The sequence below is a fragment of the Arachis ipaensis genome, chromosome B03 (genome assembly GCF_000816755.2).
Source record: "Arachis ipaensis cultivar K30076 chromosome B03, Araip1.1, whole genome shotgun sequence".
Lineage (NCBI taxonomy): Eukaryota > Viridiplantae > Streptophyta > Magnoliopsida > Fabales > Fabaceae > Arachis > Arachis ipaensis.
In genome coordinates this window covers 113,988,420-114,004,960 of record NC_029787.2, presented here as the reverse complement: position 1 = coordinate 114,004,960, position 16,541 = coordinate 113,988,420, and the positions used below count along the sequence as shown (strand labels likewise).

At 37.4% G+C, this 16,541-nt stretch overlaps 1 protein-coding gene across 1 annotated transcript; it reads right to left on the bottom strand.

Annotated features, from left to right (window-relative positions):
* Window positions 12,710-15,611, bottom strand: LOC107630982 (probable pectinesterase/pectinesterase inhibitor 51). Its single transcript, XM_016334278.2, has 2 exons — window positions 14,170-15,611; window positions 12,710-13,516 (listed from the first exon to the last, which is right to left on the bottom strand). The coding sequence occupies exons 1-2, from the start codon at window positions 15,203-15,205 to the stop codon at window positions 12,840-12,842; spliced, it is 1,713 nt and encodes a 570-aa protein (XP_016189764.1). The 5' UTR covers window positions 15,206-15,611; the 3' UTR covers window positions 12,710-12,839.

The window sequence follows — 16,541 nt, the reverse complement described above, 5'->3', positions numbered from 1 at the left end:
CGTACACGTGGCTGACGCATACGTGTGACAAGCGTCACATACTGCAATTAAGGGAATACGCTGGGGCGATTTTTGGGCTGATTTTGGCCCAGTTTCAAGCCCGAAAATGAAGACAAGAGGCCGGGAATGGAGTTGGGACAGACACTTTTCACTATTCATACACTTTAGTTATAGATGTAGAATACTAGAGACCTCTCTCTAGGTTTAGGGTTTCTTCTTTTATTTTCAGTTTCATCTAGGTTTAGATTTTACTTCTTATCTTGATTCAAGTTCCTCTTTTAATTCCTTGTTATTACTTCTTTGCTTTCTTAGTTTTATATGTTGTTTCCTTTACCTTGTTGCTTTATTGTTCATCACTCCTTGTTGATTCTAATTTCCTTTTTAATGCATTTTAAGGTATTTTATATTTATTGTCGCTTTCTTTAATTTGTTGTTATTGTTTCCTTGCAATTGTTAGTCTTAGAATTTACTATTTCTTGTTAATTTTCTATATTTTTATTTTGTGCCTTCCAAGTGTTTGATAAAATACTTGGTTGGATTTTAAAATAGATTTTTGTGTTATTGGCTTGGATTGAGTAATTTGGAGACTCTTGAATTGTCAGAGTCTCTTGTTGATTGGTGATTGAAAGTTGCTAATTGGCTTAAACTTCACTAAATCTAGTCTTTGATTAGGACTTGTGAACTTAAGTTGATTTTGCTCACTTGACTTTCCTTCCATTGTTAGAGGTTAACTAAGTGAGAGCAAAAGGTAATTACGATCACAATTGATGATGATAATGAGGATAAGAATTCCAATTCTCAACCCTTGCTAGGACTTTTCTTAGTTATTAGTTTATTTTCTCGTTATTTACTCTCTTTGTTCATCATTCAAAAACCCCAAAAATACTTTCTCACAACCAATAATAAGTACACTTCCCTGCAATTCCTTTGAGAGACGATCCGAGGTTTAAATACTTCGATTATTTTTATTTGTTTGTATTGTGACAAACAATTTAAACGTTGACCGATGATTATATGTCAGTTTAGAACTATACTTGTAACGCGATTTTATTGAGAAATTCTTTACCGATATTTATCCTCTGTCAACGTAGATATCATATCCAATCCGATTTACGTACACCCCTAGATACAAATCCCCCCTCCTTTCTTTTTCAAAGAAATACACAAACCCTCACAGTAACACTAATTACAAACCGTTTGCTTCGACAAGTTTTATTTTTAGTCTGACAAATGATTTGATAATCCAAAGCCCAATAATAAAATAAAACTCAAGCAAGGCTTGTAAATAGAAATGGTCTGTTAATCAGGCCTAAACAATGAAAAGCCCAAGGTGCGGTCAACTGATAGCGCCTTTCCTCTTCAACTACCACTTGCATTTTATATGGGACAATTTTCTTTGCATTCTTAATAATTTTCGGTAATTTTATCCTTATGAAATATTGTTGAACCAAAAAACAATGGAAGTTAAAAAAGTAAAAGATATTGTAAAATAAATAAATAAAATAAAAAATATAATTAGAAAACTCTAATATTAATATTCACTATATTATTATCTCAATATAATAGAAATGATTCATATATATTCACTAATATTATATGTTGCAGCATATATATATATATATATATATATATAAAGAAAGATGAGTGTTTTATATATTGTTGTTGTGTTGTGTATGTATCTCAAACTATGCTTTTCTATTTATATGGTTAAATGTTTATTTTTTCAAACTTCATTAAATTCAGTTCATATTGAGAACTTGAACTATTCACTATAGAAAAACTGAGCCGCCCATTTTATGAAAAAAGTCACAAGTCAATAAATGAGCATCCATCTATATCGTAACACTCTTCCTTGGATGTTAATTTAGGATTATCCCTCATTAAAACCTTACTAAAAAAAATCCAATGGAAAAAAACTTCAGTGAAGGAAAAAGAGTATAATATCTTTTGTGATGAGAACTGCTTCGTTAAAAACCTTGTCAAGAAAAATCCAATAGAGATAAAAACCTGACCAAGGAAAAAAGAGTACAGCCTCCCTCTCTTGTCGACATTATTTAATATTTCGAAATTGGCGCATCCCAATCTGATGTACCAATCTTTCAAAGGAGGATTTTGGAAGTGACTTTGTAAATAAATCTGTCAGATTATCGCTTGATCAGATCTATTGGATATTAATTGTTCCTTGATTTTGAAGGTCATGAATGAAGAAAAATTTAAGAGAAATATGCTTTGTTCTATCTCCTTTGATCTATCCACCTTTAAGTTGAGTAATGCATGCTGTATTATCTTCAAAAAGAATAGTTAAAGCTATTTTATAATCAGTCAGTCCACATGATGACAGAATATATTGAATTAAACTCCTGAGCCAAAAACACTCGCAACTTGCTTCATGTATTGCAAGTATTTTAGCATGATTAGAGCATGTTGTTGCTATCGTCTGTTTTGTAGACCTCCATGACATAACTGTATTACCATATGTGAATAAGTATCCTATCTAAGATTTTTCTTTGTGTAGATCAGACAAGTATCTTGCATCTGCATAGCCAACTAATTGTGACTTGGATTCACATGGATAAAACAGTCCATATTAACTATTCCATGAAAATATCAAAAGATTTGTTTGATTTCATTCCAATGTCTTCTAGTTTGAGAGGAACTGTATCTTGCTAGTAAATTTGCAGGAAATGATATATCAGGTCGTGTATTATTAGTAAGATACATTAGTGCTCCAATGACACTGAGATATGGTACTTCAGAACCAAAAATATCTTTATTTTCTTCTTTAGGATGGAATTGATCATTTTTCATATCCAAAGACTTTACGATCATTGTGGTACTAAATGGATATGACTTATCCATAAAAAAATCTCTTCAAGATCTTTTCTGTGTATGTTATTTGGTGAATAAAGATCCCATTGTTTATATGCTCAATCTGCAGATCGAGATAAAATTTAGTCTTTTCAAGATCTTTCGTCTCAAAATCTTTTTTTAGAGCTTTTTATAATTCTTGGAATCTCTTCAAAGGTTCCAATGATATTTAAATCGTCAATGTATATAGCAATTATAATGAATTCAGATGCAGATTTTTTTATAAAATCACATGGACAGATATCATTATTCTTGAATCCGTTTTTGGCCAAATACTCAGTAAGACGATTATACCACATTTGTCTATATTGCTTTAGACCATATAAAGATCTTTGTAATTTGACTGAGTATAACCCTTGCGAATATTCATTTAATCGTTTAATAAGTGACTCTGCTAATTCATTTTGTGTATGAACATGAGTTACTGGATGTTCAACACTTATACCATTGGTCATACAATAAGCATTGAAAGCTTGAGAGGTGAATTTACCAATATTATCAAGACAATTTATTTTGATTAGATTTTCTGAAAATTTTGCTTTTAATCGAATAATTTGAGCAAGTAATCTCGCAAACGCCAAGTTGCGAGAAGACAATAAGCACATATGTTATCATCTCGAAGATGCGTCTAATAGGATCATAAAATATCTAAAAGATCTACATGGTGGATGAATAGGTCCACGTATATCATCTCGAATCCTTTTTAAGAATTCAGGAGACTCAAATCCAATTTTCACTGGTGATAACCTTAAAATTAGTTTTCCTTGAGAACATGCAGCACAACAAAATTTACTAAATCTAAGAATTTTCTGGTTCTTTAGTAAATGTTTATGGAAATTTTCAATAATTCTCCGTATCATGGTTGTTTCAGGATGACTCAATCGATCATGTCAAATTATGAAATCATTTGGACTAATAAACTTCTGATTTATAAAGGCATGTGATTGAATTACACTAATTTTAGTATAATATAACCTAGAAGAAAGTGAAGGTAACTTTTCTAACAGGGTTAAGTACAATTTTGGTCCTTAAGGTATAGGCTGAAAATTTTTTCATCCCCAACTTTTTTTTACATACAAAATCGTCCCTAAAATTTAACTTAATTTTAAAATCGTTCTTTTTACTTAAATTTCAAATTTTATCACCAAACTATCTCTAATTAAAAAAATTATAAAATTAAAAAATAAAAAAATAAGAGAAAGAGAGAAGAGAAAGAGAACGAGAAAAAGGAGAGTAGAGGGGATCGCATAAGGGAAGAAGGGAGAAGAGAAGAACAACGAGAAGAATGGCAACCAACGCAACCGTCAACTCCGGCATTGTCAAAACCAATGCCTTCACTGCAGAGCGTAAAGCAGAGGGTCCTTGAGTGCCTCACCAAGCTCTCCGATCAAGATACTCACTCCATCGCCGTTGCCAAACTTGAGTCCATCGCCCTCAGCCTCGACCAAACCACCATGCCCTTTATAATATTTTGTTCAAGTCCCTTTATAAAGCGGTTGCAATCTTGATGGTGTTTAATTGGAAGAATTTCAAGCTGTGATAGAAAAAAATGTTTCTTCTGAGGTTGGACGCACATTGGCTACATTACCTTTTACATTCTTTATATATTATATAACTCCAGTAGTGCTTCATACAACTACAAATGTTATACTACTACATCACTTATTACCCAACACTACTTGAACCACATGCACTCCACGGTCTCTTGCGCATGTGACGGTGGCTGCCACTGTGGCATCATGATGGTGTGGGCTCTCCGAGCCATCATAGCGACGTGGGTCACGGTGCTGGTGTTGCCGGATCGAGAGGGAGAGGACGAAGTCAAGTGAGTGAGATGGTGATAGGGTAAGGGGAGAATATAATTGTTTCAAGGATGATTTTAAAATCAAACTGGACCTTAGGAAAGATCTTATATAAAAAAAAATATTAGAGACAAATAAAATTTTTTGGTTATATTTTAGGGATCAAAATTGTACTTAATTCTTTCTAATATAACCTCTTTTATTTGAATCATGAGTTGTGATATATAAATACTCTTGATTTTTCTCGTTTATTATTTCAATATAATATCCATTTCTGTGAATATATTTAAGCTCAACAAATTTTTTAGAAATTTAGTAGACAACAGTGTATTATTTATTATAATTTTTTTTTTCAGAAAATAAAATTATAGCTCTTCGAGAGCCTTCTATCACATTGCTTAAGTATTATTATTATAAAACTTAATATATTTAGTGATTTTGAAATTCTTAATCACAAACAATAATATTTTATTAAACATTATTTATATACATTATATTTGATTCAAATACATAGGAGATAAAACTTAATAAGAAGTTTCTTATATTATTTATTGACATGAACTTAACGAATCCAAATATTAAACTTTTTTATCATTGATCAAATGACCAATATTTCTTTCAGAATCTTTAAAGAAATTAGATATTTCATAATGAGTGGTGTGATCGGCAGCAACATTTTTTTAAACAAAATTTGTTTCCTTTTCTTTATCATCCTTTTTCAAGGATACTTGATAAAGATCAACTAAGTGCATTGGGGTATGACAGGTACGCGACCAATGACCCTTTTCACCACAACGAAAATATTTATTCTCTGTTGATTTATTTTGCCCATTATTTCTTTTTTTTATCCCACTTCTGGTGAAATTCTTTCTTGTGAAAATAATTTTTCTTTCTTCCATAACTTTTTTTTTATCAAAACCTTTTTATTTGCCTCTTTTGGGGTTATAATTTGCCGCATTTGCTTCAAGAAATAGGGGGCACCTGCTGGTCGCACTTCATAATTTATTAGCTCATGGAATATTAGGGGGTTAAGGGGTGATGGGAAGTTAAGGATGGTGAAAGAACTTAAGAGGAAGTATAGGTTGGATATGCTAGGGTTGGTTGAGACTAAACGACAGCTAGTAACAAGGTTTGATGTTGTGAAAATATGGGGAAACGGTTGTGTGGGATGGGAGTATGTGGAGTCCGTGGGTGCATCTGGCGGGTTGTTATTAATGTGGGATGATGGGTTCTTTAAAATGAGAAATTGCTATAAAAGTGAGCGATGGCTATGTGTTGAAGGGGTCCTGTCAGAGAATAATATTAATTGTACTTTTTTCTTGGTTTATGGTGCTCACACTAGAGGTGAGAAACTTGCTGTGTGGGAGGAGATGAGTTACATGGCTGGTTTATGCCCTGACGCCTGTTGTTTTTTTGGAGACTTTAATGAGATTGGATAGGTGGAAGAAAGGCGAGGATTAGAAAGCTTACCTTTGTCGGCACATGACTACAAGAATTGGGTGCATGACATGGGCTTGGTGGACCTACCGATCTCTGACCGTAAGTTTACATAGTTCAGGGGACAGTCTTGCAGCCGTATTGACAGAGCCTTGGTTAGTTTGGAATGGCTTGAGGCATTTCCGGAGACTCGCTTGAGAGGAGGTCCTCGGGGTTTGTCAGATCATTGCCCTATCATAGTGGAAGAGAAGAGGCTGAGAGACGGTGCGAGGCTATTCAGAAGTCTGGATTCGTGGTTTACTCATGAGGGATTTTTAAGGTTGGTCAAGGAGGAATGGAGAGGGTTAGGAGAGATACCATTCACCGATAAACTAAGGGCGTTTACGGTTCCTTTGGGGAGATGGCATAGAGAAGTTTTTGGTGATATGGACAAGAAAATTTTGAGGTTTGAGGAAGAGATTCAGAAGATTGATGACATGGTCGGCAATGGGAGCTATGATGGGACAGTGGAAGCAAGACGGAAGGCGCTAGTTACTTGTTGTGAGAAATGGTATGTGAGGAAAGAACTCCATTGGAAGCAAATGTCATGGTCGAGGCATGCGAGGGACATGGATAAAAATACGAGGTACTTCCACAACTTAGCTTCTACTAGGCGGAGAAATAACAGGATTGATTCTTTACTTATTAATGGTAGAATGATAAGGAATCAAGCCAGAATTAAGCTCGCCATCAGGGAGTTTTATAAAGACTTATATCATCAAGAGAGGTCTCCTGAGGTGGGGTTCAGAGATGGGCTGGTGGAAAGGATAAGCGAGGAGGATTCTATTGCTTTAGAGATGCTACCGTCACCTGAGGAGGTTAAAGAGGCAGTGTGGGATTGTGAATCGTCTAAGGCTCCAGGATGTGATGGATACAACATGAATTTCATAAAGAAGTGTTGGTCTGATATAGGTTCGGATTTCACGACAGCGGTTCTGGCATTTTTCCAATCTTCACGGTTGCCGCCTAATGTTAATGTCACGTGGGTGGCGTTGGCCCCCAAGTTTACTGGTGCTAAGAAAATCAAAGATCTGCGTCCGATTAGCATGGTGGGGTGTGTATACAAGGTAATTTCGAAGATGCTGGTTCAGAGAATGAGAGGTGTGATGCCAGGTTTAGTAGGTGAGACACAGAGTGCTTTTGTGAAGGGTCGGAAGATTTATGATGGGGCTCTAATCGCATGTGAAACGGTTCGGTGGATCAAACAGAGGAAGAAGGAAGCGGTAGTAATAAAGCTTGATTTCCAGAAAGCATATGACAGAGTCAAGTGGAGTTTTGTAGACCTTGTATTACAGAAGATGGGCTTTGGTCAAAGATGGAGGGGGTGGGTTATGGAGTGTGTAAGCACATCCTCTATGTCAGTTCTGATAAATGGCTCGCCATCCAAGCCTTTTAAGATGGAGAGGGGCCTGCGGCAAGGGGATCCTTTGTCCCCTTTTCTCTTCGTACTTGTGGTTGATGTCCTACATAGGATGATTGGAGAGGCTGTGAGAAACAGTCGCATTTCACCGTTATTGATTGGGAGAGATCATGTTGAACTGTCGCATCTACAGTTTGCAGATGATACTGTCTTATTCTGCCCTCCTGAGGAAGAGACAATCAAGAACTACAAAAGGTTGCTTCGGTGCTTTCAGTTGATGTCAGGTCTAAGTATCAACTTTGATAAATCAAGCTTAATTCCTATTAACTGTGATGAGGAGTGGGTACAACGTATGTGCAGAGTGTTGGGTTGCAAGCAAGCCAATCTACCAGTTAAATATCTGGGCATCTTGTTAGGAGCAAACCCAAGGTTGGCTAAGACGTGGAAGCCTGTAATAGACAAGGTGGAGGAGAAGCTCAGCCTCTGGAAGGCCATGATCCTCAATAAGGCCAGTAAGTTGGTACTTATTAAAGCTGTGTTAAATAGTCTACCGGTTTATTATTTGAGCCTGTATAAGATGCCGAAGGCTGTTGCAGAGAAATTAATTTCCTTGCAAAGGAGATTTCTATGGAGTAAAGAGGATGGAAAGAGTAGTATGGCGTTGGTTAAATGGGAAGTGGTTCAGGCTCCTAAAAAGCTGGGCGGATTGGGGGTTGGGGATGCCATGATTCGGAACTCAGCCCTTCTGTTTAAATGGTGGTGGAGGTTCTCTAGGGAGGAGTGTCCGTTGTGGAAGAAGGTTGTCTGTTCCTGTAACAACCTGAATCCAAATGAGCTCCTATCATCCCAAGAGCTACCTATCCGAGGAGGCCCGTGGAAGGATATTTGTCAGCTACAGTTTAAGAATCAAGAAGTCAGGCAGAAGATGATTACTGGGTTGTCCATGGAGGTGGGTGACGGAAGACAAACTCGGTTATGGGAGGATGTCTGGATTCAGGGAGGTTCTTTGAAAGACCGCTTTCCAAGGCTCTTCTCAGTTTCAAACCAAACAGGGTCAATGATAGGGGATTGTGGTTTTTGGGATGGGTTAGCTTGGATTTGGAATTTTCAGTGGAGGAGAGAATTATTCCAATGGGAGTTGGATTTAGTGAACCAGCTTCACCACACTCTGAGGCTGGTTAAACTTGATCCTGGAAGAGAGGATAGAATTGTATTGAAGTATGATAAACAAGGAATTTTTTCTACTAACTCATTTGTGCAGGTGTTGCAGGTGGAAATAGCCCCAGAGGATATATCAAGCTACAGTTTTACAAGGACCATTTGGAAAGGCCTTGTCCCACCCAGAGTAGAGTTGTTTGTCTGGTTTGTCCTGATTGGCAGAGTCAACACCAAGGAGAGGCTGAGTCGACTTGGAGTCATACACCAAGGAGATAATTTATGTGTTTTATGTAACAATGGTGTGGAATATGGCCACCATATATTTCTTGGTTGCAGTTTTTCTTGGCAGGTATGGTGTGCTTGGTTATCATATGTTGGAATGCAATGGGTGTGTCCAGGTGTAGTAAAGGAGCACTTTCAAAGTTGGACTGAGAACTCAAAAACAAAACAAGAGTGCAAGCGATGGATGGTGTGCTTCTGTGCGATCATTTGGAACATATGGCTGGAACGCAACCGGAGAATTTTTCAGAACAAAGGGAAAGGGGTTGAGGAGATTATCAACTTATCCTTTCTGAATTATAAGGAGTGGCTAGGTGCTGACCCTTTCTGTTGTTGATGGCAATGCCGGAGATGACAAAGGGATTTCTATGTTGGCTTTTATTCTGGTCTTTTGCTTTGCTTTGCTTTTTCCTTGATACTTTCCTTGCTCCACTTGTTGTGTTGAGCTTCTCATTCAAAAAAAAAAGAAATTAGCTCAAAATATTTTTTAAATTTTTTCTCTCGATACTGCTGCTGCAGGAGCACATTCGAGGCATGGAAGGTCAAAAAAGTTTTCTCTAACATGTCATTATCAATTATCTTTTCCCCACAAAATTTCATTCGTGAGGTAATTCGGAACATTGCTGAATTATATTCATTTATAGATTTAAAATCCTATAGACGCAAATGTGTCCACTCATATCAAGTTTGAGAAAGTATCATTGTCTTTTGACGATTATACCTTTCTTCAAGGTTCTTCCACAGATCTGCAGGATCCTTTAGTGTGAGATATTCATTTTTCAATTCTTCGTCAAGACGATGATAAAGGAAAATTATGGCTTTGATTTTATCTTTCTGTGATGCTTTATTTTCAACCTTAATGGTATCTCCATGATCCATTGAATCAAGATGAATTTCGACATCCAATATCTATGATAAGTAGTTGTTTCTAAATATATCAAGAGCATTAAATTTAAGATGAGGGAGTTTTGACATAATAAAAATTTATTACATGTGTCTTCCTTAATTTTGATCAGAGTCCCATGCTGATAACGTGTTGTAAAATAAATAAATAAAAAAGATAGAATAAATATAAAATAAAGTATAAATATAGAACTCTAGTATTAATATTCACTAATATTATATGTTGTTGCATACATATATATAAAGAGAGAAGTAAACTATCATTTCTACTCACGAAAGTTGAAAACGCTAACACATCTACTCATAAAAGAAAGAAATTACCATTTGTACCCATGAAACATGGGTTCTATAAAACAAAAGTAACCAAACACTAAAAAATTACCTAAAAATCCCAAATTACCATTCTCTTCACCACTACTACCATGATCCCCACTCTCTCTCTTCGCATTCCCTTTCTTTATTTTTCCCATTCCCTATTTTTCTCATTCCCAACTCTCTTCACAATAAACTTCCGCTGCTGACCTCCCCCAACGCTACCACAACGGCCAAGTGACCCACAATCACTACCACTACGCCTTCTCCTCCACTTTCCAAGGTCTCTGATACCCTCCCACTCCCGATCTGCTTCGCCGAGAAGTAAACCCTATCTCTGCCTCCAAAACTCTTGAACTTGCTGAACTCCTTGAAGCACTATCGTGCGACCTCCATCAGCCACAGTGACTTCAATTCACCAACTATCAGCACCATCGCGCGACCTCCATCAACCACGATGAGCTGACATTGCAGAGCACGATGACGCGGTCTCCGACTAAAACTGGACTTCGTGGCTTCACAAGAAGATTGGAGGAGAATTTCATCCACTGGTGGTTGTTGTTGCTAGAGAACCAGAAGGTGGGAAGTTTGCTGAGGACCATCACCGATGACTTCAATGCCTAGTTCTGCAATGGTACCCTTGAGACCCTTCATCTCTTCTCTCATTTTCTGTTATCCCTTTATCATTGTTGCTGGTGCTGTTGTTGTTGTTGGAGAATGTAGAAAAGAGCAAAGACGAAATGGTAGACTTGCACCTTACGGATTGAATTTATGTCCTTAGATCTATTTCTTCTGCGATGATGTAGTTGTGCCAGCTCAATTGTTTTCAGGAGGGAGAGGGAGAGGGAGAGGGAGAGGGAGAGAGAGAGAGTAATGTGATAATGATAAGGATAATTTGGAAGTGATTTTTTAGTGTTTGGATAATTTTATTGTGCAGAACCCATATTTTATATGTATAATGGTAATTTCTTTCTTCGATGTCTGAGCATTTTTAACTTTCGTAAATAGAAACGGTAATTTACTTCAAAGACTGAGGAATGTTTTATACATTATTGTTGTGATATGTATGTATCTTTGATTATGCTTTTCTTTTATATAGATATAAAATTTACTTTTTGAAACTTCAGTAAATTCAGTTCATATTAAAAACTTGAACCATTCACTATAAAAAAATCTGAGCTGTCCATTTTACCAAAAAAATCTCACAAGTCATTAAACAAACATCCATCCATATCACAACAAAAAATCCTTTTGTTATTTAGCCGTCTTCCTCCCTAATTTGCAGCACTGGTTTAGAAGGTAAGTAGATAGTAGGTCTTCGTCAAACCAAAGTAGAAAAGAAAGAAAGAAGGTAAGCCGTTTGAACTTCAAACAAACACTTGATCAATAATTTGATTGATTTATGAGAATGCGTATGGAAAGGGTTTTGAAAGGGAATTAGTTACTACCAGAATAGTGGGAAACGGGGTAAAATAGATCAATAGTGTAGACTGTAGACCAAACATACCCATGTGATTAGCTGGTTACTGAAGTCAGCACCAAACTTTAATTTGATTTCCATTGAGCCATGTAAATTTAAAATTAGCATATGATAATATGGAATGGATTTCAAAATTAGATACAAAGACATTTGACTAAAGTCTAAAAGGTCACGAAACACAATGTAAAAGGGGACAGAGCAATAGCTGGTTGAACAAACACATGTTAATTCAACCATATACTATTTTTTGAAGAGCAATCATGATTAACAGCGAGAAAATTTCTACAGTGGGGTGGTTACCTGATAACTACTACACTGTGCGTGATTACCAGCTACAATATTCCGAATAATTAGTAATTAATTATTGTACACCCAATCGCATTGTCAAATGTAGTGGAATGACCACTCATTCACTATGTACCGTCAATTTTCAGAGTGGCCTGGGAGAGAGGGAGAGTCAAATTTGTTGTTGAATAATAATTTATTATTAAAAAGAACTAACCATACTACCACTGGAGGGTGAAGCGCCACCAATTATTTAATGTATGTTAGGATCATTGGACTAGCGTCTAGACTCTATAGTTAATTAAGAAAATGGTTCTGTCATTCTACATAAGTTAATTAACAATTGGAAAGGGACATAGGCAGGATGGGACGAAAGACAACATTATTCCTATGAAGAGAGGGTGATGGGGCCGCTCTACCCAAAGCGGCAAAGGCCGCTGTTAAAACTTCATCATATATAAATAACGTACAAGCAAACGGGCTTCTTTTTATCTATTACTCAAACCATTCATCATCATGTCTCTTATCAAATCTCAATGGACAATCATACCTTACTGTTTTCACATTTTAGTTTCTACCATCTCGCTTGTATCGTGGAAGAAAGAAGGGTTACAAGTGCTACTTTGTTGAAACTTGAAAGATAGTAGTATCATATCATACCATCTATTGTGATAGCTGATAACGGTGGAGCCCATAACGCGTTATATTCATCCCCACATGACTGACTTTTCTTTTAGTCCGATCATATAATAGCTATTACTTGATCTCTTAAATATGCCAGAAGAATATTATATATAGATCGATCTTTCAAATGTAGGACCGGCCGAATAAAACTATATTTCGTTATTGTATTGTAATAGTTTATATATGAAGTAACAAGCTAATTATTAAATTACAATTTAGGAGTGTTGGCTCCTTATTGAATATACTCATCTCCTTGGATGAAATTCTGCACTGAATAAGCAAAAACATGCTCCGAGGGGACCTTGCTACTCCAGGATACCCTCTGAGACAAATCAGAACCAGGTCCCTTATTCTCAAATTCTCCATAGTAGAGTGTCTTGAGAGCAAAGTCACCAGTCCATGGCATCCAACCCTGGGGTGTGATCAATGCTTCCAAGAAGCAATTCAGGAAAACTGTTCTAGAGTACTCTTTCCAAGGCCTACCCAAGTAGTTCTTATGCACTTTGGGATTGCTATGATACAACTTCATGTATTCCTCGGTGCCATTGATCAGGCAGTTCTGGAACACAAACCCCGTTGACTGTGCAGGATCTGTCCTGCCGTGCGCCGTCACAGCGTTGTTCTCCCCCTTCTCCGGCTTCACTTGCCTTGGAGCCACCAAGACTTGGCTGTCTTGGAAGATGGCGGCCGAGTTGCCGAAGATGAAATCTACGTTGCCGATAATCCGGCACGATTTGTAGAACTGGCGCAGGGAATGAGCATAGAGTGTGTCTTGGTTGCCTATGAATTCACAGTTCTCAATGATTGAGAGATCGCTGTCTAGTCTGAAGGCCACTGCTTGGTGAGCATCAGGCCCAGCAGTGTTCTGTATTGTGAGATCCTTCGCCATGAACCCATCCCCAAGAACCGCTGCCATACATGATTCACATCAAATGAAAGTTAATGTTTACTGAACATGTTAAAAAAGGCTTGACAAAGCAAAGGAAACTTTCAACTTTATAAATCATGCCAGAAAAAAGGATTCTGAAATGTAGTTCGTAACAAATAATTGATATTTAAGCCAGCGAAAGCATTTATGCACATGAATCCTCCAAATCAAACAAAAGCCGGTGCGTGAACTTAAGCAGCACAGAATGGCCCACAATCACATGATCAAGATTCAAGAGTGTGGGGTTTTTCCGTTTTTGTTTGTTATGGACTAAGAAAAATAAACCAAATATGAAGATGACTCACCACCACCAGTATACCACCTAGCTAGTAGTTACACAAACATAAACCAAATCTATTCACGTTAAATTCCTTAGTAAATCAAGAAAACGGAAAACCCCTCGAAGTGAAACAATTAATGCTAAGGATATGTTCAGCAACCAATATCCAATTATCCATCATGAAATGGAATCAATTAAAATAGAAACCATAATTAAGAAATACAACACTTTTTTTTTTTCATTGTGACTAACACTTATCTCATTTAATTTAATATTTATAATTACATATAATATATTTATTTGGAAAAAAAATATAAGTTTAATAATAATTATTTTGGAAAAGGAAAATCTTACCGACTGTAGCAGAGTTGTAAGTGGTCATGCCGGGCTGGCCAGCGTTAGCAGAGCCAGTAATTACCGTTTTCCCCATGCCGTCGCCCAAGAACACCAAATTCGTCTTCTCTAACGGAACTCTAACGGTCTCTTCATATACCCCTTCCTTAATGTATATCACGAACCTCTTTCCGCCGTTACCGTTACTCGGCGCCGCGTTAACCGCTTCCTGTACCGTCTTGTAACACCCATTGCTGCCATCCTTGCACACCGTAGCGTCCGGCTTCAGGCCCGTCGGGAACCCTGGTACGGAACCTCCGCCCGAAGATCCTGTGGCTTCCCAGAACCCGTCGCGCTCTGTCGCCGGAGGTTTCCACGTCGCCAGGTCTTTCCCGTAGGCGTCGTAGGAGAAGGCCATGGAGAGCGCGTTGCTTGAGAGTTGGGTGAGGTTGTCGATAAACGACATCGTTTCGCCGACCTTGGATGTGTCGTTGGCGTACTTGAGGCCATTCCAGCAGTCGTACTGGTAGACAAGGGCGGCGGTAAGCCAGGCGCGGGCGTCCTTGGTCTTGTCACGTGTCAGGGCATCGTCGGCTTGGGATAGGCGGTGGTCGGAGTTGGCGAGTTCCTCGAGGCATGTGGTGGCGGCGACGGTGCGGTTGCGGCTGTCGGAAGAGGTGTCGAGGATGGACTTGACCATGGACTGGGCGGTTTTAAGGTTGTTGGAGGAGGCGGAGATGGCAGATTGGAGGAGCTGGAGTGAGGTTGGGTTGGGCGGGAGAGTGGTGGATTGGGAGAGAGTGGACTCGCATTGCGGGGGAAATCGCGTGCCCTTGCAGGCTTGTTGGATTGCGGGTGAGACGGCGGCAATGGGGGTGGGTGTGGGGGTGGAGGGAGTGTGGGAATTGTGGTTGTTGTTGTTGTGGTGGTGGCGCGTGGCGGAGGAGAGGGTGAAGAAGAGTAGGAGGGAGAGGGAGAGAAGGGAAATGAGGGAGGCCATGGCACAAGTTGGGGTTGTGAAGAACAAGAATATGGGTTTAGATTTGGTTGTGGACATGATGCTGCTTATAAGTAAGTGGGAGGTCTTGGTCACTTAATACATTTTTAGATTTGTTATTAATTTATTCCAAATATGGAGTAATCCATAATGTAATTTGATTTTTTTGGATTGGATGGGGTGGGGTGGTGATGAGTGATTAATATTATTGATGAGTTGAGAAAGGGATTCACGGGTTTGATTGGGAGATGGGGAATTGGGGATGGAGGAATGTAGACGTGGCTCGCACCACAGTACAAAGTGCAGTGGGAGTCACGAGTGGGTGGTATTTGGTGTGGAAATTTCGGCCATACTTGGGGTTCGGTGAATCATTTATTCATCAACGATCAGCCTCAGGCTCAGGCGCTGCAATGCGAGTGTCGGCCAGAAATGCTGAAATGGTAGTCACGAGCACACAGCACCCACTTCAATTTCACTCATCGGTTATTAGAGGTTTTTTTTTTTTTTTTTGGGTGACTAGTTATTAGAGGTGTTTACAAGCAAGGTAATCCAATTATGCCATTAACATGGATCCGACTGAGTCAAATCAAATAGACACAATTAAATTCATTCTTGTTGTAAAATAAATAAATAAATAAATAAGGTAGAGATAATAAATATAAAATAAAAAAGTATAATTAGATAATTTTAGTAGTAACTAGTATTTTTATCCGTACATTACAGGAATATAAATCTTTTAAAATTATGTCGGTTTTGTTTTGACATTATAGATTATAGCACAAAAGATTTATAAAATCAAACTACTTTTACAAAAAGATCGTAGGGGATAAAAATCCTCCTTAGCTAAGAAGATCAGGATCTCCGTGAATAAAAAATCAAATAATAAGATTTTTAGTTATTATTTTCATGTGAAAGATTTTTTTTTTTTTACCAAAGATAGGAGACTCAAATCCGCAACCTCTTAATTGAGTATGGGGAGACTATGCCATTTGAGCTATTACTCATTGGCGTGAAAGAGTTTGATTTATTACTAATAATTAATTTTAATATTCGTTATCTAAAATTTGAAATGATTTAACTTGTATACTTATGATTAGGTGTTAAGTTTGTTGCACAAATAGAAATAATTAATTTTTATGCTTGCTATAATAGATGATAGAATTTAGGAAGGGAGTTTATTAATTTTAGAAGAAAATATTTTCTCCCAAATTTAATAAGAGTGTCATGTGACATATTTTGATAATATATAATATAATACAATATATAATATAGTTATATTTTAATTTCAATTTCAATATTTTAATTTTAATTTTAATATAATTAAAGAATGTCATGTTACACATTTTGATTATCAAATTTATAATTATTCATTGATAATGATATATAAAAGAGATAG

Excerpts from the sequence above, each read along its gene's own strand:
- LOC107630982 (XM_016334278.2), bottom strand. The coding sequence starts at position 15,205 with ATGTCCACAACCAAATCTAAACCCATATTCTTGTTCTTCACAACCCCA. Across the intron at positions 13,517-14,169 it reads TTACAACTCTGCTACAGTCG|CGGTTCTTGGGGATGGGTTC; the intron begins GTAAGATTTTCC and ends CATGTATGGCAG.